At 34.6% G+C, this 26520-nt stretch overlaps 1 protein-coding gene across 2 annotated transcripts in view; it reads left to right on the top strand.

Moving 5' to 3' along the window:
- The first annotated feature begins 924 nt into the window (after nucleotides 1-924).
- LOC150093236 (activating molecule in BECN1-regulated autophagy protein 1-like) overlaps nucleotides 925-26520 on the top strand; it is a 327434-nt gene continuing 301838 nt past the window's right edge. Inside the window, exon 1 of one of the 2 annotated variants that reach the window (XM_090413653.1) lies at nucleotides 925-1258. Coding sequence is in view for 1 of the 2 variants with exons in the window: in XM_090413652.1 (XP_090269778.1) it covers nucleotides 1938-1943 (6 nt within the window). In the remaining variant the exon portion in view is untranslated. Of the gene's footprint in view, nucleotides 1259-1921; nucleotides 1944-26520 lie in introns of those variants that run through there. The other variant, XM_090413652.1, reaches the window with a different exon arrangement.

The following is a 26520-nucleotide window of genomic DNA, read 5'->3' as shown; positions in this document are numbered from 1 at the left end:
CGTGAGTTGTTATATCATTTTCCGATGTTCTGCGTCTTTTATTAGATTGTTCCTCCTGTGAACAATCGAACTGTCGGGGAGTCTTTGTAGGTGGAACAGTTGTGATGTCCTCTTCGATGTCCTAATCTTCGGCGTAATTTACTTGAGTGACGAGATTCAAGCAACCAGGGTAATCCGTTTCAAATTTCTTTAGAATGAATTTGAGAATGTCAAGTGACATATCTTTGTTTAAATGTTGAATGGCATCGTTGATATCTTTTACATTCTCCATCCTTGTGTACAATGAAGGAATATTCCGATGTCTTATTCCTGACGACCTATGAGGATCTATTGACAAATCCCTTAGACTCACGCAAGAGTCTACCAGCTAAGCGATGTGTAATCACAAAAATAGTGAAAAGGAAGAAAGCTTACCTCTAAATATATCATTCGGAAGTCCTAACAATATCACACTAATCAAAAAACGCGAGACCCTAGTACAAACTCTAATCAGAATCTCTTCATCTAATCCTTTGGACTCCCTGGAGGTGTCACATAATAATAATAATAAATATCAACAACTTATTCCGGTGTTCTGCCTTATAAACTTTAATCAAATATATATACTTTTATTTATAAATTATATTTAGAAATATTTATAAATTAAATTCGTTATATAAGTCTCGCTTTATATTATTATTATTATTATTATTATTATTATTATTATTATTATTATTGCTTTCCGTTTTGAAAAATATAAATATTATTAATCATTGTTTTCAGTTTTAAAATATAATAGCAATATAACAAACTAATCTAATCACATGTTCTGGGACGTACTTGTTTGCTTCCCCCTATTTTTCTTCTTTTAAAATTTTTCTTTTTTGTTTTTCTTTTTTTTTTTTTTTTTAATAATAAATGCGAGTCGAATGAAATAAAGTTTTGACAAAATGTTAAATAGCACGTGCAGTCGTAGATCTATGTAGTGTGGATAGGGGGATGTTAAGTATCGTCACCTTATCATTCTAGATGAAAGTGATGCATGAGTATTGAACGTTCTAGCTTGTGAACTTGTAGGATTTTGTGTTGACTTGATTTTTGTGTGTATGTATTGTTTTAAAAATGTGATATCAGAGTTTCATCACTTTTTTTTGTATTCAATGTAGACTGTAAATTTGGATATCATTCATCCCAATGAAGGACAACACATGCCAATAGGCTTAGAAAAATAGAATAAATTGCACACACATCAAATAATTAAGAACGCACAGCTGTCAGAGTAAGGGAATAGTTCACTTTTTTATTGTATATTTGATTATTAATATATAAATAGTAGTTGCTAGTAGATGTATTAAAAACACATTTTATATTTCGGTTATATTTCGTACGCTGTGACTTCCATGTAAGTTGTTATAGATAAATATTAGCTGTTACTGTTATTTACTTTCTGGTAAATATCCATTGAAAATATGTGGAAAGCCCGTTTAATTTTTTCTTTCTAATTGTCCTTAACTGTTATTATCGTGTTTGCTATGCATTCAGAATGATTGCATGTTTTGTAACGATGTAAACAATCGATTTGTTTCCTTTTTCTTAAAAAAAAATATATATATATATATATATATATATATATATATATTGCTGTTATGTTTAGATATTTCTACATTTAACATATGAAAGCTCTGTCAGTTCCATTTTCCAAACTGAATGGAACACTTTTTTTTTTCCGATTGTATTTCTTCATATTTGTGTATGTCAATGTTAATTGCTTTGTTAGTGTAACACCTTTGCACATAATTATTGAAGATATAAATTATGAAAGTTCTTTTATACATTTAATTTGATTTCACGTAGACTTTTATCGTTACATTTTACGAGATCTCGAAATAACTTGTTTGTATTTGAATACTCAGTTCCATGATTTACTTATAGATGTTTTTCATAATAAACACATTCAAATGCAGGTTTGTAATTATTGTTTAAGAAATACTTGTGCCACGAGAGGTTTCCTCGTTTAACACGAAAAAAACACAAGAGATAAAAAATACTATTTATTTATTTATTTAATTAATAAATGCCATTTATTTATGACCTAAAATAAATAGTATGACTTATGCCTTGTGTTTTTCGTGTTAATTGAAATGTTTGTAATTATCGATAAAAAAAATTTTACCATTAACTTAGCCAATGTTTAAATATCCTTCACTATTCATAAATTTGGCATCAGATTACATTGTTCAGAACTGTACCATTTTTGCCCATTTACATATATCTAATAGAAATTATTAAAATAGTTGCTTTTGACATTTTGTCATCCTATCTTTCACCCCATTCCACCGAAAATCAGATGGACCTCTTCCAGGGCTCATTGATTCTGGTTCTCATGCATAATAATATTGTATTCTTTTTGCAGATTTATTGAAATCTAAGGAAAATGATAATCCTGTAGTTTAATATAAACCACAAGAGGCTAATTCCTGTTGATTGTTGATTTAGTTGAGTACAACAGTGTATTGGTGTTAGTTCTATATATATGTAATAAATTTTTTAACTTGGGGATATTGTATATTATCAGAGCTTTACCCACCTTTACAATGAGTTGCCCTGGTGTTGTACCATCCTTAGACTTGAACTTTGTTTCAGGCACAAACTTAATTGTTTGCATACTTGGGATTAGGAGTAAAAATAACCAAGCTTATAAAATTACTTGGTTATCCTAATATATATATATATATATATATAAAGAATAAAAATATGGTAAGTTGAATGATAAAACTACATACAGACATTATGCATTTATTTTCATAAATAAGTGATTACATGAACAAATATCAAGATTGATTAAAGTAGTGCACACTGCTACTATTTTTTAATCTTTTTTAATTTCACTTTTAGAGAAAAAAAAAACATTGCTTACCAAATCGAAATGATATCAAATTATTAGTGACATAATTGAAAAAAATTTTCAATATGGTGGTTTTGTTTCCTTTAAACTTCAGTCCACTGTCAACCATCACTTCAGATTTTGAATCTCATCCACTTCCTGAAGCATGGTTCCATCAATACAGTATGCAACCTTATATTTCTGCATTCCCAAGTGCAGAACTTTGTACTTATTAATGTTAAAGCCACAACCCCACTCTATGTGCAAGTTGAAAATCTATTTAGATCTTCTTGAAGGGAATTAACATCTGTAAATGTTCCTAATTCTCTTTAACTTTGCATCATTAGCAAACAGCTGAAGATCCCCAGTCATTCCACAGGAAATATCATTAATAAATAAGTTATGCAGCAAGGGCCCAAGAAGAGATCCCTGGGGGGGGGAGACAAATCTTCCTTTTTTGTTTGAGATGTTGCTCTATCATCACTTACTGATGTCATTCAGGGAGCCTTTCCTAGTGGGTATAACCAATCCATTATCCATTCTCTTCCTCTAAAGATTGTACAGATTCTTTATAATGTGATCTATCAAATGCTTTTGGAAGAAAAGTCCAAGAATATCACTATATATGAATATCTTTTATCCAGCACATTTCATCACCTTATCATAAAATGCAAGTCAATTGCTAAAATGACCCACCCTTTACAAACTCATACTGATCATCATAAAGAATCCTATGTCCATCAACTCCATCCTGTATTCTCTTTCTAGCTACCTCTCCAATACCTTGATCACACTTGCAGATGTACAGACTGGTCTATAATTAGAAACTTTTGTCCTAGACCCATGCTTATGGGCTGGCACTATTTTGCCTTTTTTTCACTCCTTAGGAATCTTTCCTGCTGCAAGATTTTCGTTAAATAACTTGTTCAGGGACTAGCTTAACCCTTTTGGACATTCTTTAAAATGCTTGATGTGTGTAAACATATTAAGAAAATGAAAAAAGGAAGTAAATAAGAAAAAAACCAAGAAATAGAACAGGTATGCAAAGTATATCTGTTAAAAGAAGAAAGCATTAGAACACTATCAATCTTGATTAACAGATTACCTAAAATAAGCCAAAATTAATGAAGATACAGAAGAAGAATGGAAAATTTTAATAAAAATAATTTATAAGGTAGTCTCTGAAGTACTTGGAAAGAAATAAAATATAAAGGAGAGTGTTAGCAAGGGAGTGAAAAGCAGATTTTTTGCATGGAGAGTAGTGAGTGATTGAAATGTATCGCCTGGGAGTGTCGTGAATGTGGAGATGGTGAATATATTTAAGCAGTGGTATGATGAACTGTGGGTGTAATAGTGGGACTTCCCATGATGAGTCAATTGACTCCATGGAGGTCTGATGATGATAATAATGATATTAAAAAGAAAAACATTAAACATTTGGAATAAATATAGAAAGGGCAACACCAGAAAAATAGTTGGTATATAAATTATCTTTCAAAAACAAGGAGACAGAAGAAATATACAAAAACAAAAAATTATATCTAAAACCATAAAGAAAGCTCACCAATATTCTTGGGGTAGATTTATTAATAGAAAGAGAAATACATGATAGGCATGACATCCTACATAATATTATAAGAAAATTAAATAATGAAAGAGATATAGCAGAAAACAGCGTAATGCAAGAGAAATAATGGATGGAACAATATAAGAATTTATGGTATGATCCAAATTTATTAACAGAAAATAACAAAGCAATCGTTACTGATATAGAGTAAAGTATGGTGGAGAGTATTTACATCAAAGATTCTTAAAGTTAATAAATAACTGTTGGAGGAAATGCTGAGTTCTGTCAATTTAAAGTTTTATTATTATTAACATTAACCTCCATGGAGCCATAGTGGGAGATGCACAATGCTCATCCAACTATGCCTTATACTGATTCAATGTGGGTACATTCACAACACACTCAGGTAATGAATTCCACTCATCAACCACTCTCCATGGAATGAACCTCCTGCTCATACTCTCCTTATACAGTTTCCAGTGATGGCCTCATGTTCTATCCCCATCTCCCATTCTGTGAAAAATCTCTTCCACATCATGTAGACACATTGAATCAGTTTAACATACTGTTGGATGAGCATTGTGTGTACCTTCCACAGTGAGTCTTTGACTCCATAGAGGTCAGATGTTAATAATAACTTTAGCTTTAATCTGATAGAACTTCTTCCAACAGTTATTAACTTTAAAAATCTTTGATGTAAATATTCTCCACCTTACTTTACTAACAGAGCTCTGTGTTTTTCCATCTAATAGAGTTAATTTTTTATTTTTTGATCCCTTTATTTCTTTGAATTCTTCTAGTCTAATGGCTGGCTCTATATATCAGTACTGATTGCTTTGTTATTTTCTGTTAATAAATTTGGATCATACCATAAATTCTTATATATTGTTTCTATCCATTGTTTCTCTTGTATTATATCAATTTCTGCTGTATCTCTTTCTTCATTATTTAATTTCCTTATAATATTTTGTAGGATATGTCATGCCTACCCCTGACTTGCTTATATGCCTCAATCATATCCCCCCTCCTCCTCCTACTCGCAAACCTTTGCAGTTTACATTCTCTCAATCTGTCCTCGTACTCTACATTCCAAAGATAACTGACCACTTTTGTGAATTTTCTCTGGACCCTTTCTAACATATCGTCATCATGAAAATCTGCTACCAAATTTGTGCACAATAATACACTTGGCCTGATCAAGGTCTCATGCAGTGGCATCATAACCTGTTTGCTCCTGCATATTATGGATCCTCTGCATCATTGCCATTATCTGATGTGAAGTCTTCACAGCGTGTGCACTATGGCTGCTGAATTTCAAGTCCTTGTCCACCACCACTCCCAGATCTCTCATCTTCTCTACCTCCTTTAAAGTTTTCCCACCAAGTATATACTTTGCCTCCCATCGTTATTTACCAAATTTTGAAACCTTACACTTTGCAACATTGATCTGACAGTTCCACTTATCTGCCTAGTCATGCAATATATTTAAGTCCTCCTGTAAGGCCATAACATCTGCTTGACTTCGCATTGCTCTATCCATTTTTGCATCATCTGCAAACAGCTGCATATCACTAGTTAAACCTATCCCAATATCAGTATACAAACCAACAATGGTCCTAAAACTGATCTCTGCAGCACACCACTAGTGACTTTCCTCGTTCAGGATACTGCACTCCCGTATACAACTTTCTGATACCTATCTGACAGCCAGCCACAGATCTAACTCAGAAGTCTGTTATCCATTCCTATCTGTTTCAGTTTATTTAACATCTTGTTGTTTAACAGTCTATCAAAAGCTTTTTCAAAATCTAAGTATACCATTATATATGTCTCTTCCCTGTCCAAGATATTTGTCACCTTGTTATAGTACATAAATAAGTTAGTAAAACATGATCTCCTTTTAACAGACCCATGCTGATAACCACAGAGAATACTGCTGTTATCAACCCATTTCTGTATCCTACTTCTCATCAATCTCTCTCTCTCTAGTACCTTCAACTCCAGATATACAGATTTGCCTATAATTTGTAGCCACAGCCTTATCACCACCTTTATGCAGTGGAACAGTTTTACTTTCTTTCTACTCCCTTGGAATCTGTGCTGTTGTAAGACTTATTAAACAGGCATGCCAATGCTACTGCCAATTCCCTGGAACATTCCCTTAAGATGCATGGTGATCACCTTATTGACATTAGAAAATCTGTTGACATTAGCAATTTCACCAATACAGCCACTCAGGACTTGCAGACCATGCACTAGATACCCACTACAGAATACCCTGGAAGAAAGCCACTTTACTACACTAGCAAATATAAATATGAAAGATTGTTCTTGGAATTGGCCTCGGCTCTAAAAATAACTTCCCAAATCTCAACAAATTTGGGTGCATTAGACCCCCAAATTTGGGAAGCTTGCATCCTTAGAATATCAAGAATATCAGCCCAACAGCTAAGACAACCCAATTTAGCCCACCAGGAGGCACCTTTAGGACTCTAGAACTAACGGCAGTTGCCTTCTTCAGCCTCATTTGCTCGTTGTTAGTGCCTGTGTTCACATATCATAGTTTTATGTTCCCAGAAGGTGGCAATGTAACATTGCCGAAATATAGGAAGGTGTTAAAGTTTTTTAATTAATATTTTAGTATACGTTGTCATTTCCTGAAAAATTTCAAGTCATGTATAACCAACTTATAAGTTTATCTACAAGAATTATTCACATTAAGGTTATTTATTTCCTCAAATACTTTCTGCTCGCTCACAATTAAGCCATCCTCTCCTATGTCCTCTACACTTAAGCTCCTCATGATTCTGCCTTGTTGAGGATGAAACACTCTTATAAATTGATCACTGAATACCTCAACAATATCTTCTGCAGCAGTTACCATTCTACCACTTTCATCCATTAACATTTTATCATAATCATTCTTCCTTGCTACATATCTAAGAAAACTCTCTAGGGTTTTTCTTTGCCTGATTTGCCAATTTCTGCTCATACTGCACTTTTGTTTTCCTTACTAACAGTCACTCTCCTGGCTTGTTCTTTATACTGATTTATTGCTACTATTCATCTTGTACCACCTCAAAGTACCTTCTTTTTCTAGATTTCATGCTTAAACCCCTCGTTCATCCATTTTATCCCTACCTTATTCAGTCTATTGGCTTTCAGAATACATTTGCAATTGATGCTGATGCTGTTATGGATTTCTTTGTCAGTTCCCAAGCAGCATTTACTTCCTTACCACTCAACTTCTCATTCCATATTGTGGCTCCAAGCTGGCTCTTAACTTGTCATAATCACTAGCTTTGTACTTCCACATATATCCTTTCCTCACAAAAGTCTATGAATGGCTAGCTGCAACCTGGGTGAACACTTCATGATCAATCTCATAAACTGGAGGAAAGTGCAAAATCCCACTCACAATTACATTCTCTGACAATATGATCAGATCTAAAACTTGATCCTTACATGCCCTCCTTTACCTGCTTCCTGAGATAGTTATCTCTCAAGAACTCGAGAAATTCATTTTCCTCATTCACAAATGCTATCTCTTCATTCCAGTCTATACTGCCATAATTAAAATTCCTATAATAATTATCTATCTGTATTCGAGAAAGGAGATAGAGATGACTTTGGAAATTATAGAGGAATAAGTGTATTAAATACAGTATACAGTAAAATTTTACATAAAAGACAGAAATATTTCAGTCTACTTTCAAAAGAGCAAAGTGGTTTCAGACATGAATGATCATGTATAGATAATGTTTTAAAACAAATTATTGCAAAAATATTGAATTGGAGACGCATTTAGTCTTGGTAAATTATGAGAAGGCTTTGATAAAATGCATAGAGAAAAATTATGGAGTATAATGAAAAAACAAGAATATCCATTACATTTAGTACTAGCTATGTAAAGTTTATATAAAGACACAAAAATAAAGTTGCAATTAGGTAACAAATTAACAGAAGAGATTAAAATGAATCAAGGTGTTGCTTTCCATGTTTTAATAATCAAATTATTAAAACATAGAAAGCAGCAATAAAACAAGGTATCCAGTTAACCGGAAAAACTTATTCAATACAATGCAGATGATCTGATTACATTACAAGACAATGAAGGTGACCTTCAAAATCAGTTTGTCAATTAAATAAAATAAGCCAACAATACAATTTGAAGATCTCACAAAATAAACCAAGTCTTGGCATTTAAAGGTCAAAGATTGTGTTAGATCAAAAATATAGTCATAGAAGGTAAAATAATGACATGGTGTGACATGGTTTAATTATTTAGGTTGCATAATAACATTATTATTATTACAATGTGGTGCCTCCAAGGGCTCAGTTCAGGAGAGCACTTGACTCCCCACACATCTCGGTGTCTCCCCTTCTACGTAATTCTCCAACAACATAATGACAATACTCCAATCAGTGCCATTTTTCCTTCTCCCACTAACAACAGTATTTTTTTTTGTCTGTGTTCTCATGGCTAATTTGCACGGGATGAAAATCCCAACTTTCCAGCAGAAAAAAAAATCCTTGCTACCTCCATATGAGACCAGCTAACTCACCTTCAATTGAAAAAGAAGATAGTTATGCAGTATATATAAAACATTAAAAATAAATTTCAAGAAATCTGTGGAGCAGTTAAAAGGACACTGAATGAAGAAAAAAAATCCAAACTTAAATTTTATGAAGTAATGGCCATTCCCACTCTATTATGTATTATGTTGTTAAGAAACATGGACTGTTAAAATTTGAAAGGTCAAAGTAAAATATAGTCAGAAAAAATGAGACTTTTACAAACAATTAAGATGCAAAATTAGACCATATGAAAAATGAAGACATTAGAAGAGTGTTACAAATTTAACTTAAATAAAAAGATGAAGGATTATAGAGAGAAACGGAAAGATATCAACTACCGAAAGAGGATGGCTAACTATGGACCAATGAGAAAGAGAGGTCACTGGTATTTGTCTGTTCTAGATTCACTAGAACAGGCAAATGAATCAGTGAATCTAGAACAGGCAAATGCCTAATCCATTCATTCTTCTTCTTCAGGCTAGACCAAAGATAATTCCTTTGAATTATGTTTGGCCTGACCTAGTCTCCTCTTATACTGCATTTTTTCTTTTCTTTTTTTTTACTAGTCACCTTTCTAGCCTGCACTTTATACTCATCCATGCATCTGATCCTGCCAACTGCTGCTTTGTATCTCCTCCATAACTTCCTCTTTTCCAACAAAATTTGCCTGATTTCACTGGTCATCCATTTCACTACTGCTCCATTTATTTGTTTATACTCTTGGTATACAGCTCATTAACCAAAGGTATTGACTCTAGTGTTGATTATAGAGCTTCTCATTATCACCCATCTTATAATCCACATATATATCCCTTTCTCACCTTTTCCTGTTTCACCACCTCCGAACCAGTATCTCATGATTACTTTGATCAACTGGCAGCAGTGTTGATACTTCATTTTCTGTTACTTTTTATCATCTCTGATTCCTTTTACAGTAATCTTTCTTCCATTTCTGATCTTTCATAGTAGCCTTGAAAGGATTTTGGCCTTCATGTTTATGTAAACATGGCCATATTTACATAGCCATGTTTACCTGCACCTAACTGAGCTTTCCTACATTCTTCACATCTGTCTGGTGAGTGACGGGTTGAGTCCGCTTTGTACAATCTGTCTCCAAATGTTCTACTTCTGGTCTTCTTGAACATAGTAATGAAGTTGGGAAATTGGCCTCTTTCTTTTAAGGATCTGAGCCAACTTTTCCTTGGTCTTCCAGGTGGACGCTGTTTTCCTGTTCTTCCATTTGTATAATGTTTGGGAGTCTGTGAGGAGGCATTCTCTGGACTTGGCTGAACCATCTGAGCTGTTGCTGAAGAATAATGTCTTTGAGGTTGTCCTGGTAGTTGAGATCCTGCTTTACTTCTGTGGTTTTATATTCAATCCAGTATGCTTTGTTTATTTTTCTTAGGCACTTCCCCTCGAATGCACTTAGTGAGTCGCCATGACTCACTTCCATATGTTGCTGTAGGAATGATCATGGCTTTGAATAGTTTGATTTTAAGATGTTTCGAGAGTTATTATTCCATATTTTGTTTAATTTATTCATGTTCGACCATCCAATGTTAATTCTATGTTTTACTATTTCAGTGCTTCCTAAGTAGACAAAGGATTTTACTCGTTTTAGGGTTTGGTTCTCCAGGATTAAAATGTTTTCAGCTTCTCTTCCTATTTTCATTATTTTGGTCTTACTGCTGTTGAACCTCATTCCAAAGTTTTTACATGCTTCATTTAAAATAGTGGTTCTTAACCTGTTTTTGCCTGGTGCCCCCCTTTCAACTATTTGTATGGCCTGGTGCTCCCTGCTCAATTTTACGCTAGGTTAATGACTCAATAAGATAATTATAGTATATTATTAAGCAAACCTAAATTACCATCAGCATATTTGAACTGATAGTTAATTATAAATTAATGACTCTGATAGAGATTATTTTTACTCAAAAAAAAAGGTGTGAACTTACTGTATTTAATAAGCCAATCATTAATGGCTACCCTGAGCCAAATGAGATCCTGCTAACGTTTCAATATCAGGTTCAATGTTCGACAAACGTTCTCCAGTCTCCTCTTTCACTTATTTGCAATCTACTTTGTTGCTTAGTTAACAATTGCAACATGAAGCTGAGGATACTTGCATTGCATGTTTGGCCAGAATCTTTCATACCCGTGCTGCTGAAATTGTACTTGAGCTTCAAAATAATTTTTTAAGCAAATAAATTCTTCACACAAATTTGTATGAACAGAAGTGGCATTAGAAAGAAATGGATTTATGACCCAATGGGGTATTTTAAGCTCAAAGTCTTTGAATCTGATCATCAAGTCTTCTTTCAATGTCAGAAGATGGGAACAATAACAATCCAAATCTGTATCTAATATCAAATCATCATCTATTATTTTGTAGATTTGGGAACTGCAGAAAATCTCGTCTTGCAATGCTCTGCTTGTAGAATGTTAATTTGCTGATAAAAGCATTTACAATTCCATTTGTTTTAATAAGATTCATGTCGTTCCTTTGCAATTTGATGTTAACCTCATTTAGTTTGGTAAAAATATCGGAAAGATATGTGATGTCAACCTTTTCCTTTTTTAGAACATTATGCATGTTCTCATCATGTGAATTAAGAAATTCCAGAACAGTATTTGAGAGCCATCTAACTTAGTGTGAAGCAAAAGGTGCTCAAATTCTTCTTCATTTTCATGACAAAAATATATGGGTCTTCAGTGACTAGACTTTTTCTTTCAATGTCAGAAGATGGGAACAATAACAATCCAAATCTGTATCTAATATCAAATCATCATCTATTATTTTGTAGATTTGGGAACTGCAGAAAATCTCGTCTTGCAATGCTCTGCTTGTAGAATGTTAATTTGCTGATAAAAGCATTTACAATTCCATTTGTTTTAATAAGATTCATGTCGTTCCTTTGCAATTTGATGTTAACCTCATTTAGTTTGGTGAAAATATCGGAAAGATATGTGATGTCAACCTTTTCCTTTTTTAGAACATTATGCATGTTCTCATCATGTGAATTAAGAAATTCCAGAACAGTATTTGAGAGCCATCTAACTTAGTGTGAAGCAAAAGGTGCTCAAATTCTTCTTCATTTTCATGACAAAAATATATGGGTCTTCAGTGACTAGACTTTTATTTTATTCACTGCTTTAATAACATCATCCAAAGTCTTACGAGAAAATATGTTTTGCAGCTAAGTGCTGTCTATGAAGAATGCAGTGAATTGTAAAGATATTTGGAACTGCTTCTTTTAAATGTGCTATAAATCCACGGTGACGACCAATCATAGCTGGTGCTCCATCAGTTGCACACGCAGTAATATTTATGAGAGGAATGTTTATAGAATTGAAAAAGTCTGTAACAACCTTAAAAATTGTAGAACCTTTTGTGTCAATTTTTAGTTGTTCAGCAAATAGAAACTCTTCAATAATTTCTTCATTGATTCTATGGTTTTTACATTATCACAAAGTTCTTTTCAATGTCCTTTACCATTTCGTCAATTCTTGTTGATACTGAACTATTGCTGAGATGAATTGATCATGTTACTTTTACCTGGGCCAATCATCATATCTAAAACTTCATTTATAGCCAGTAAGATTAGAGTTTCACCAATAGTATTTGTGAAAAACAAGTCCCTTCTCTTGTTGGTTACTTTGTTTTGCAACCAACCCTTTAAGTCCAAAACAATTTTTAAATTTAGTCTTTAATTCATGAAAGTACTCCACATCCTTTTTACTATATTTGGATGCTTTGTTCTTAAATTCTCAATCATTCTCGAAGGCTTTAATCCTTCGTTTGAGAAAGTTTTTTAACATATTAAGCACATTAGTAACTTCTCATTATTTATAGACAGAATAACTTCATATTTTAAATATTCACAACACTTTCTTTTTTTACTCATTATAATAACCCAAATTAATGATTTTCAGTGTAGAAAGTTCAGACCAAAAAGTAACCTAATTAACTTCAATGTAAAAATTCTAAAAAATAAGTAGTGAATAAATTTAAACAGTATTGTCAGATATACAATATTCTGAACAGTGTTGCCAAACATATGATATTAATAGGGATGCTAGATTAAATATGGAATTTTTTGCTTTTATTATATTAATAGTATAATTCTTACTGTCCACCTCAGCGTTTACAGCACCCCCCCCCCCTGGGCACTACTGCCCAGGTTAAGAACCACTGATTTAAAAGATGGACTGTTTTTTTTTTTAATTGTAGCTTGGATATGGCCAGGATTACTATGTCATCTGTGTATTTGATGTGGCTGATGTTTCTTTCATTTATATTTATCCCCAGTTCATTGGAGATTTCTTTGCATATTTCCTCTAGGTATATATTGAATAAGCACTGCGAAAGTGGGCAGCTATGCACAACTCCATTTTCTATCTTAAATTCTTCTGTTTTTATATTACTAAATTTGATGAGTGCTTTTGTGTCTTTGTAAAAGTTTGAAATGAAGGTCAACAATTTTGTATGATTCAAACAAATATCTTGTAGCTATGATTTAAAAGGACGATAGTTTTCACATTTTTGTTTGTCACCTTTTTTATGGTTGGGTATTATGATCCCAGTTTTCCAATCCTTAGGTATTTCTCCCGAGAATAAAATTTGGTTAAAAAAATTCAATAAATACTTTGTGGTTCCCTGTCCTCCTTGTTTCCAGAGTTCAGTAGAAATTTGATCAATTCCAGGAGTTCTGATGTTTTCATTTGGTTTATTGCTTTAAGTAGCTCATCTTTTAGGATAGTAGGTGCTTTTTCTTTTTCTTCACTATTTGACGAATCCCACGTTTGTTTCTTTGGAATAGTGTTTGGTAGTATTCTTTCCATATTTTTGTATATCTTGAATCATGCCAGTTTCTATATTATTAGAATCTTTCATTTTTACTGTGATGTTATTATATTCTTTGGTTAGATCTTTTATTATATTATTTTGTAAACAGTTTTAATGTGATGCTTTTTATTTGCTTCCTCATGTTGTTTTACTTTTTCTCCTAACCATGATTCCTTTGCCACATTCTATTGATTTTATTTTTTAGCCTTTTATAGTGTCTGCTTTCTTCAGAATTATTCTGATTTAATGTGTGTTTAGCCTCTCTTTTTTCTTCTAGGAGTTTTAAGATTTCAGGGGGTGATTCAGTTGTTATTTGGTTTGATAGTTGTGTCTAGAATCTTGATGTGTTTTTGACAATTGTTATTCCCTGGTTCCATGCAGTTTCCATGTTAGCAAAGAGTATGTTATGCAGTTCTGTTTCTATGGTATTCTCATATAATTTATTTATATATTTTTTGTTTATTTTGCTTTTGTCTATTAGGTTACAGTTGCTCTTTGGAATGTTAATTTTGAATTTTAATTTAATGTTTGCTGAGAGGGCATCATGGGTCAAAATCAGGCTTTTTTTTTAGGGCTTTGACATTGTGGACTGATGTTCATTTTAATAAGACTATTAATGTAGTCTTATTAAAATGTACCTTTCCTACATGTTTCTCTGTACTTCCTAACAATGTATGCTGACAAATTAGCTGACTCAAATTATCTGATATATGAACAACATGGTTCTTCCAGAATAAATAACTATAAAGTAACCTATCTCAAAAAAAAGTGTTAACCTAAGGCTTTGGTTACAGATTTAACTGATGAAGGAAAATTCCAAAAAGCTTTCCAGTAGAAATATTCGATGTGAGGATTAGTAAGAACCATGAAATGGCTTATGTTATGCCTATTCCTCCCTTATTCAAAATTGGAATGCAAACCTCAAGATTCAAGAAACTAGGTATGTTTTTAGGACCATACTTATCTCAGCCAGTAATAATGATGCCCTTTGGTTGGAAAAACGAGGTTTGAATCTCACCTAGGTCACTAGAAATATGTCTAGTGACATTAAATCATGGGAAAGATATAATTTCAGCCATGGGTTCCATTAATAGCAGCACACTGGATGCATCCTATCTCTTAAGTTTGTGCATAGCGAAAACAAGGAAACCTCATTCTATCGGGGAAAATTTACTACTTCCAGCTATAAAAGTTATAGTAAAAACTACGTTTGGCAACAAGTTACTAAAAGATGTTGATTTGATTCCTCTTTCAAATGACTTTTATTAATACAGCTTGTGTACAAATTCCAATCAAAAAGTATGAGACGACAATCAACCTCTAAAGACTATAATTTTTAAACAAATATTTCATGATCTAAACATAGTTGCTTCAATCATAATTCAAATCAGTTCAGATGTTTCCAGTCAGACCAGATTGCTCTTAGCATATCAACAGTATGCAAGAGCAGTCTAGTTATGCTATATGCATAATAATACCACATTCTTCATGTGAAGAAATCTTCACTGAAGATAATTTATGCATTATTATTACATAACACTGCCAGGGAGTCCAAAGACTCATCGAGGGAGGTTACTTACTCTACAACTCTCCATCTCCACCAACCGCAACTACCTTCATCACCTACACTAATGCCATCTACCGCCGACAACCACCACCACTAGTATTTTCACAGACAAACATCCATGCCCACGCTTGGATTCGAACCCGCAGCCTTCTTGTTATTTTAATTTTAATTTTATTAATATTAATGTAATTTTTCCACACCATCTTCTCTTATTTAATAACAAGATATATATCAGAAATGACCACGATGTTCTTAAGAACACTATTTGTGATCTTAATTTTGTCCATGTTATCAATGACTGTTAATAGCTTGGTATGATATTTTTTGTTTGCTCCTGATGTTATCAGCATGAATGATGATTTAGAGAAGAACTTAATAGAATTACATATTGATCCTCCCTAAGTATTGCTGAACCAAGAAATTGAATATACCTATACACTGTTCAGCTTAAATTTTCTCTGATTTTTTTTCATGGACTGCTTCTTTAATTTCCTGTATTGACAATTGAAGTCTTTATATTTCTATCCGTGCAGAAAATTTTCCGCTTTCTTCTCTGACAGAAAAGCACATTTCTTTTCACAAAGCAGATATCCACTTTTTAGTTGCATTACACAAAATAATAAGTTCTTATGGGATTTGTGTTGTTTTTCTGCATATTCCAGACCGTGTCTAGATGGATTTTATTCAGATTTGGAATTTGCGGAATTTATTAATGAATAGAATTTAATGTAATTTCGTATTTAGGATTTCAACTAACACATTTTTCATATAATTTCAATTTTGATTTCAGTTGTGAACCCATTTATAATGACAAAGTTAGACAAAACAAAAATATCTCTAGGAGCACTTAAAGCTCTCTCCTCTTTTCTAAGTCAGTAAAGAAAGAAGTAGTGGCATTTTTTTTTTGGTGGTCACAAGGTGACCTCCACTTTATGCTACAACACCTCTTATGTTTCTCTAGAGTGAGACTACAGTCAAGCCCAACGTTCTTCTTTCTTCTCTGATTCTGCCCTCAATTAAGAGGAAGAATGTTTGAATAAAAGAGGATTTGAATAAACTAGACAGATGGACAAATAAATGGAGTTGTCGGTTCAATGCAGCAAAATGTAAAGTCTTGAGATTTGGGATCCATCGATGGGAGGATGTGTACTCGATTGCAGGAGGTAGGGGAGACAAGAGATCTGGGAGTGATGATTGATAGAAAACTGAAATTCAGGGAGCATATTGCAATGGGGTGAGGGTAAGTCAGAGAATTGCTGCAATACTGAGAAGGACGCTGACCTGCAGAGATAAATGAGTTATCATTCTGTTGTATAAGGCCCTGATCAGACCACACTTAGACTATTGTTCTCAGATTTGGTCCCCAGGATTTGAAGGGGATAAATTGACTGTGGAAAGGGTACAGAGGCAGATAACAAAGATGGTTTCAGGACTGTACAATATGAGTTATGAGGATCGACTGAGGGAATGTGGACTGCAGAGTTTGGTGGATAGAAGAAGGAGAGGTGATATGATCGAGACTTTTAAACTGTTGAGAGGCATTTACATGGTAGGCATTTGAGAGTTCTTTCACTTGGTGGAACGGCGGGAAGGAGGGATGAGAAGGGGCCATCCCTGGAAGTTATGAAAGGAGGCTGTGCGCAAGAGGGTGAGATGTGGTTTCTTTGCATAGAGGGTGGTTGAACCTTGGAATGCATTGCCTGAGAGAGTGGTTGGAGTGGGGACAGTTAATGGGTTCAAGGAGTGGTATGATAGACTTTGTATTTCCTAAAAACGACCTTCCACGATGTGTCTTTTGACTCCATGGAGGCCTGGATAATAATAATAATATTTTGTTTTTGTTCTGTGAGTAACTATGAAGAGAGTTTGAATAGCTGCTGCACATGTTTTAAGAGATTAGGGTATGTGAAACATAATCAGAATCATTTCAATTCTGATGAAAGTGACCATAGAAATATTATTATTATTATGTGACACATCCAGGGAGTCCAAAGATTCATCGAGGGAGAGTGTGCCAACAGCATTGAACGATTGAATCCCTACCAACTACTAACCATGCTCAAACTTGCTTAACTTTTTGCATGAGTCATTAGTAGCAGAGGCTCTACCATCGACCAACCTTTGCTGGCTAAATTCAAGCAGCAGAATTCACAACTATATAATATATTGAATTGGTGTGAGATTGGTCATTAATCAGTTCACTTTTAAAAGTTAGTGACTCACACTAACCCATTATTCATACAATAACTATTCATATCTCTCTTTAAATTCATTCACAGACAAAAATACTAGTGGCCGCTTGTGGTAACCTACATTCCCATCCACCATTCCACTTATTCACCTCACTTCAAGTCAGAAAAAAAAAAAAATTTACTCCTTATACTCTGAACTTTATTCCTATACAACTTTCTGAGGTGGGCCCCTTCTCTTCTGTCTTGTCATAAATGCTCATTTCTATTTCAAAATATTGCAAGTAAACTGACTATTAAAGAAGTAGCATTTAGGCATTTTTGTGCTGCCTTTCTTCATACCAAATACATACTTTAGTTCAAACACTAGAGAATTCTGTAGGTCACTCAGAAAGATTATGTGAATTTAAATTTCACCTCTTTCCATCACACGATATGCATTAGGAAGGAATTAAAAAAAAAAAAATACTGAATAATAGCATCACACCTGGCCTTACAGTTTGGCTTCTTGCTTGATTTTTTTCTGGGGTTAGGAAAATTTGAAACTGTGTATCAGATTTCTCCCCTTCTCCCTACAGTGTACCTTTTTGAAGAATTTTTTGTAAATGTATTTGTCCTGGAGTGATTAAAGCTATCTCTGTTCATACAATTAAAAAAAAAAAGCACATGATTAAAGATTTATTTATTTATTTTTGATCAAAAAGAATTTGGAATAAGGCATCTTTCTGAGGTGCTTTCTAAAGAGAGTATGTTAATTAACTATTTGCTTGGTATGCAACTGTGGTCATTTAATTTCCTTCATTTCAAATGGCAGATAATTATTTCATATTTGTGTGTGATAGTTGGGGAGGGGGGGAGAATGATACCACTGTTTAAAGTTTTAAAGATTTAAAACTTTAAAGTAAACAAGGATGAAGAAGAAAGTATAGATCAAAATCATCTTATAAAAATTCGGATATCATGTCTAAAGACAAGAGCATCAAATCTTTTGAAGAAAGTTTTAATTTATATTTAAACAAGGGAAATTTTATCATGGAATCCAGAGACACATTTTTTTGAGAACCAGGGCTTAGATACAATTCGGGGGGGGGGGGGGGGTTGCAGTGGAGTGGGGAATAAAGGCTCTCTTATTCCAGTGAGGATTATGTCAGTTACTAGTTCAGTGCAGGTATTTGGATCATGAAATCTAAAGCAGTAATCTGACCATGGAAAAGCAGCATAAAAATTCCAGAGATCATCCCAGTTGGCTGAACAGAGGCCAAACTGTAGAGAAGGAAACTTGAATAATATTATGGTCAGAATTGCCAAGGGCAGTATATTTGGATTGAGAAGTGGTTAAGAAAAGGTCACAAACGTTGGTAGATTGAACTGTTTGTGTTAGGTCATGACTGATGGCAAATGATTCAGCTTCCCTACCAGCTTGATCTGTGAAGTTGAAGTAGGGGAGCCAGTTTGTGTTATTGATTTTAAAGTCCCCAAATAGGACAGTCTCACAATTTGGATAATTAGTTTGTAAGAAATAAATTTTTAGTGATAGTTAGTCAAAAAAAAAAAAGGGCAGCAGGATTGGATAGCCTTTGATAGGGGATATGAGATTTCACAGAAGCACGTGTTCCACCTTTTTTGCAAAATGCATTGCGTAAGATGTAGATGGGATAGTTGAGATGGACTCTGGTCATGGAGGATGCCAACTGAAGTTCTGTTAGGAAAAAGAGGTCAGATTTTAATGTCTGTTGGTGATGTATGTCACTAAAACAACATTCGAGACATTTGTATTAATGTCTTGAATGTTGGCGAAATGAATATGGAAGTGTTTCTTATTGGAAAAAGTTTTATTTTGGATGGGTTGAGGCATATTTTTATTATTTGTTCCAATTTTTTGTTATATTTTTTATATTAAAAAAATTGTTATTTTTTATGGGAGATTTTTTTGTATCCACAGTTAAAAACTTGATTGTTTTTTATGATTGACTTTCATGCATGGGGTGATTGATTCAGAAAACAAAGAAAAAGGATATGCAGCTGAGTGAGGGACTTTAACTCACACATAGGAAGTGCCCAGACACCAGTCCAGATGGGGTCTTGAACAGTGCCTCTGCATACCATTGACCCAGTCTCCCTCTAGGCATGACCTGGCAGAGTAAGTGGCAGCATGATTATTCACTAGCTGATTGAGAAGCCCCCAACAGATGTATCACAATTGGATTCAGTCCTGTACGCTATCTGGTGGCCAGCCTGTGGAAAACTGTTTTACTGCTGTACCCTCAAATGGAGCAGAAACTGGCTTCCTAATTGAAAATAATAATGGTGTAATGAGGATGATAAGTAAAGCCATCATCTAAACTGCATATGAGAAAAAAGGGGAGATGTCAGAAATCAGAGGCCCTACTGTGAAGATGAAACACTGCAAAAGCCACTTCACACCTCCAAAAAGTAGGGTGGTGTTTCACCAGGTGATGAAAGGCATCTACCACCTAGAAGTCTAGTTGGCATTTCCTCACAACTAGGGAAGATATGCATTTAAGGCAGCAATGCTTGAAACACTCACCTGCCAGAGCCCTGTTTCTGGAAACAGGCCATTACCATGGGAAGGTGGAGGTGACTTGACTGGGAGTGACTTTATATTGCATGATTGCCAGCCCATAATGGCCCAAGCTGTAAAGTAATTTAAGAATTCTTTTAAATCAATATCATAACTTATATTTGCCATTTCCTTTACATGTGCATTTGTATGTTTTTGTATTTTATAGGCATTTTGTATATATCATTTTCTAGGTATGATATAAATTTTTCCCAGTTTTCTTTTCCTGGTTTCTCTTTTGCCTATTTTTTTACTACTTAACCAACCACCTTTTAAATGCTAGTTTTTTATTTTCAGTTGTTGTTTTTGTTTCATTATCCCATATGTAATTTTTTTATGGTATTTTTTGTGTGTGTCCCTTAACTTTCATATGCTTTCAATGTAATAATTTCTTTCATATTCCATTCTTTCTCTGTATCTTTATTTTCTTTTATTTTTTTATAAATAGTCATTAATCCTCTGTTGGTATAAATTTCTTATATTTGAATCACTTAATACACATACTTTGTATTTAGATTTTAGTGTTGTTTTTTTGTAGTCAATTTGGTGGAAACCTTCCCTGCACTAAATAATGATCTATTTCTATCCCTCGCCTAATATTAACATCTAGGAAGAGACTTGTTACTTTTTTATTCACTGTAAAGTAGTCGAATATTGATTTTTGACCTCTTGCACATCATGTATGTTTATGTATATTTTTGTTTGTAGAATGTATTCATTTTTCTTGTATTATTACATATTACATAATCAATGAGTCACTTTCCATTTTTGCTTATTGGTTCTCCAAATTTTGCTCTATTATTAAATTTTTTCATTTTTTTTTTTTTGCATTAAGATCTTCAGCAATAATTATATTATCCATTTTATTTCTTTTTTATATATTATTATTATTTATTATGGCATCTCCCTGTAGTCCAGAGACTCATCATGGATGACACAAATTCTGTCATACCTCTCCTTGAATCCATTCACAATGAGGGAACTTGCAACCATTTCTGGCCATCCATTTCATTCACCACTCTCCATGCAAAAATCTGGTCCGCAAACACACCCCTACTAACAACAATCTTACACAACTTCCACAGGTAGCTCCTAGTTCTCTATTTGTGATATATTGAAAATTTTCACTTGCAATTTCACTTTTATAAAACCCCTTTAATATCTTAAAAGTTTCTATCATGTCCCCTCTTTTCTGCCTGTCAACTAAACTTTGTAACACACACAAATCTTCAACCTCTCTTCATAGGGAGTATTCCACAGACCTATCACCATCTTGGTCACTTGTCTCTTAGTGACCAAGATGGTCACAAGAATCTTTTCGACCACCTTCTGATCCCCAAGAAACCCAGGTGACCAAATCTGTGCACTGTAGTGAAGATGTGGCCAAAACATAGCCTTAGATAAGGAAGTTACTATCCCTCTTTTAAGAGGAATAGTAACTTCCTTATCTTTACTTGTGAATGTGTTTTTCAATATCCAAGTAATTATTTAAGCTATTTTACCAACTTTTGCAATATACCTGCCTGCACAGTTAGCCTAGTGGCTGTGCACTTCACAACCATATGCCTGGGGAAGGAGTGTCCTGGGTTCGATTCCCATTGGTGACATGAGGAGATGAAGGATCTTCCTCAGCCATAGCCAAGTTAGCCAGTCTTGGGCGTGAACAGTAGGGTTTTTTCCCCAGTTTATCCTGTGGTTTTTCATCCCGCAAAGCAAGCAAACCGGCTTTGAGAACTCAACATTACGGACATAGGATACACCGGGGCATAGGGCTGACCACCTTATCTTATGAATGGTTTGAGGTCCGATGATCAACTAACCCTCGACACCACAAGGTAAAAGAGGGAAAAGGAAGATGAAATGAGATGCAATGTGCCTTCTGAACTTTAACTCTTTGTCCACCATTATCCCAAAGTCCCTAGCCTCATCAATTTCCTGCAAATCAATACTCAATATGATACACCACATGAGCTAAAACTAATTGTTTGATTCCTCATCAATTACAGGAAGAACTCTCAAATATCAAACAATATATGAAATTAAATGGCTTCTCAGAAAGGACTATACCAATGTTTGACTCCTACAAACCTTAACAACAAGGAAACAGTATGTCGAGTTTCAATTCTGGCCATTCTTTTCATTCACCACTCTCCACGCGAAAAATCTGGTCCAATTTCCAATTCTAAAGAAATACGATTTAGTAGCTACTTTTATACCCATCAATAAACTTCAACTTATTTCTCCTCTTCAAAAGATAAATGCCCTTCAATGTGTCTCCCAGGTGTATACCAAGTTCCTTGTGACTGCCATCTATACTGCTTCAGACAAACTGGATGCTCAATAGAAAAGAGGTTACAAGAACATCAATCATATATTTTCCACAGGAAATCTGATAAATCTGGATTGGTTCAACACTGAGTAGATACAGACCACAACATTCTTTGGTCTGAAACATGCCTACTATGTCACTGTTGATACAAATTTGAACATTAAGTAGAGTGTTGAAGCTTTGCTTCATCACGTGAACTTGAATTGGAAATTGGAATGATGCCTATCATTATCAAAAATATGGGAAAGTCTGATTAGAATAATGCATCATTAATTATTATTTTTTATTTGATTTGATTTTTTATACTGTTATGATTAACCTTTTCCTCAGAACATAACATTACTGGAAATATAACATCACAGCTCATTCTATTTCAAATAAATCCATTGTTTGCATTCTACCTTGTATCAACTGTTTTTTTGCCACTGAAGATGGTCTGTAATTTTCAGATTGAAATATGTGGTCTTATAATAAATTATTACCTTTACCTTGTGTTTGCATGTAAATAATTCATAAAACTATGGCACAAGTTTCTATAAAAGAAATAATTGGTCTGTAGTTTGCCACCTCTGTCTTGGAGTCACCTTTATGCAATGGTACTACTTACCCCTCTTTCCACTCCCTTGGAATCCTGCCAGAGATAGACTTAGATTGAACAACTTCGTCAGCAGCAATGCCAATTCTCTTGCACATTCACGTGGTACATGGGCTGATGTGCCATCCAGAACAACTGCTGTGTTCACACCTGTTCATCTACCTCAATGTTGATATACATCTCTGTAACATCAGCAACTGTAAAATCACCACCTGGTTGATATATCTTTGCAAAATGATTACTCAGCAACTCCAATGTTTCTTTTGGTTCAATCACCTTCCCTACCATGAGCTTTGTTTAAAGTCATTCTACCGTAGTCATCTTTCCTCTTACTTGCTACATAATGAAAAACTCTTTTGGGTTTACTTTAGCCTGTTTGGCTAATTCTCTCTCATAATCTGATTTGGTCTTCCTTATTGTACTATCCTATCTATCCCAATGGCTTTAACAGGCCTTTAAGGCCCACAACCTTCCAAGCATGTTTGGATTTCGTAACCGAAATACGAGGATAGAATGGTCACTCCTATGCCTCAAGGTATTCTTGGCTGTATTCCTGTGTGTTCACAGGGCCAGTTTGCCTGCTTGCGGGATGAAAAACCAGATAACCTGGCGGAAAAAACTCTACTGCTCGTGCCCAAGACCGGCTAACTTGGCTATGGCTGAGGAAGATCCTTCATCTCCTCACGTCTCCAACGGGAATTGAACCTAGGACACTCCTTCCCCAGGCATATGGTTGCGAAGCGCAAAGCCACTAGGCTAACTGCACGGACATTCTTATTGTACTAATCACCCTTTTTGCTTGCACTTTATACTGTTCATGAGTATGCTGATCACTTTTTCTTTATATTTCCTCCACAATATTTTCTTTTCTTTTTGCAGCTCTTGCTTTATATTGCTACTCATCCACTTACCTCAAACTTGATTTATCCTCCTGACCTTGGGTATGCAGTCTGATACTGCTATTTTTAAGCTATCTCTGACCACTCACTTGCCATGCACTACTGACATTCTTTCCGTACATCTTTCCTTACTGACATCCTTTTCTTCCTTTTTTTTCCTTCTTCAGGCACACACTCCCAAAACTGTTAAATTCTCTTTATTTATTTATTTATTTTTTCTTGTATGGCAAGACCTGTGGAGTTTACATAATTATACAAACATGCATGCCATACTAGAAAATTATGTTTATTTTACAAATATTTCTTCTTACATATCTTAAGCCATCATGAGTACAATCAAAGAACAACAGTAAAAAATTTGAACAATAGAACAGGAGAGTGCATGTGGCAAATTCGAATCCCTCTGTATACATGGCTGCATGTTTGTTAAGTTAAAAACTATCATCATCATTAATTCCTGACATGTACAGGATATGATAGTGTGGACAGACTTATGTGTTCGTCGAACATGTTGTTTATTATTTTAACGGTATAATAGAACACAGAAACTAAGTAAATAATTAATTTATTAACTTGATGCTGATATTTCGCTGGTATTATAACCAGCATCTTCAGAGCACAAAAACACTGTTTGTCACAATACGCGAGACTAAAACAACATGGTGTACTTAAACAAAATTGTAGCAGCAACACAAAGACTAGAGTCCTAATTTTGGCGCCCTCTATCTGAAAAAAAAAAAAAAAAAAAAAAAACCGCTATCATATATTACTAGAGTCCTAGAAAAGTGCTAATTTTTTCTTAATATGACTGTCTCCCAGATCTTCGGCAAGATAATACAGCCATATTTGTTGAGATTTGGAGTGTGTTTTAGGGCTTCTGTTGCCTCTAAGAACAATCTCTCTGATTTATATGGGTTTGTGTAGTACTTTTGTGTTTTTCCAGTTGATCCTGTGTGCAGGGGTATCCAGAGCATGGTCTGCTAGGCCCGACTTCCCATAATGATAATTCCGGATGTATCGTTTATGTTCGCTGATGCGGATATTCACAGTTCTTCCTGTTTGACCGTAGTAGGCTTGATTGCATGAGCAGGGTACTTGGTAGACTCCTGGATGTGATAAAGGAGGAATGCTGTCCTTGGGTGACCGGATGAGGGTGGCTAATTTGCTACATGGTCTGAATGTAGTGCGTAGTTTATGTTTATTGAGAATTCTTGAGATCTTTTCGGATGTGCCTTTTAATGTAAGGGATGGTGACTGTTTTGTTGTAGTTCTCTGTGGTGGATGGTGGGAGGGGTTTCTTAGGAGTGTTTAGTATTTTGTTTATTTTTTTGTGGATTGTAGCCGTTGGCCAAGAAGGTGTGGCGTAAGTGAGTCAGTTCACTCACCTTAAGCAAAGAAGCCACGACTGCTTTAAGTCGAGGGCACAACTTTGCCATAACTCCCAAGCAAGTTCCAAAAGCCGAAATAATGGCGTCCATCGAACGAGGAATTTACGACCTGCCTCCAACAATAGCTAACAACATACGTTTAGATGTGGCCAACATCCTAATCAAGTCCAAGCCTCCCAAAAATAATATCCCACATAAGGAATTCATTGCTATAAAAGAGCTACACAACAACAGCCAGATTACCATAACAACAGCAGACAAAGGAAATGCAACCGTGGTGATGGACACAACTGAATATGAAAACAAAATGCACACACTATTACAAGATCAGTCAACATACAAAATTATAGATCGCAATCCCACCAACACACAAAAGAATAAGGCACGAAAATTATTAAAAAAAGTCACTTCCTGGCCCAAAGACACAGTTAACAAACTCAAACCCTTCCATGTTAAAACACCGAGGATCTATGGATCATCAAAAATTCACAAACCAGGCACACCCCTACGCCCAATTGTGGGCAGTATAAATAGTCTCACATACAAACTGGCTAGACATTTAGCGAAGCTACTAGCCACTCTCACTAACAATTCTCCTTCCTTTGTCAAAAATTCAGCACACCTAAAAAGCATCTTACAACAGCTCACCCTAAAAAGTTCAGACTTAATAGTAAGCTTTGACATCACTTCACTATTCACAAATGTACCACTAATAGAAACCCTCAATCTACTGAAGTCACACTTCCCCCCTGATATATTTGAACTATTCAAATTCACAATACATGCAGGATATTTCACATGGAAAGGGAAAATATACAAACAAATTGATGGGACAGCCATGGGCTCCCCCCTTTCCCCCCCAGCCAACTTTTACATATAGAACACCTGGAAAAACAAGCAAATACAGCCACTCTCAAACCAACACTTTGGCAATGCTATGTTGATGATGTGCTTGCTATTTGGCCACATGGCCCTGAGACATTGAAAACATTCTTAGCACATTTAAATAGCCAACATCCAAAAATCCACTTTACTATGGAACTGGAAGCCAACAACGGTCTGCCCTTCCTGGATACACTCATCACACGTCTCCCAGATGGTTCCTTATCATTTTCAGT

This window comes from Typopeltis vanoorti, chromosome 24 (assembly GCF_054136105.1).
Source record: "Typopeltis vanoorti isolate ZY-2024b chromosome 24, IOZ_Tvanoo_1.0, whole genome shotgun sequence".
Taxonomy (NCBI): Eukaryota; Metazoa; Arthropoda; class Arachnida; order Uropygi; family Thelyphonidae; genus Typopeltis; species Typopeltis vanoorti.
The sequence above is the reverse complement of the archived record's forward strand: the minus strand, read 5'-3'. Positions and strand labels throughout refer to the sequence as shown.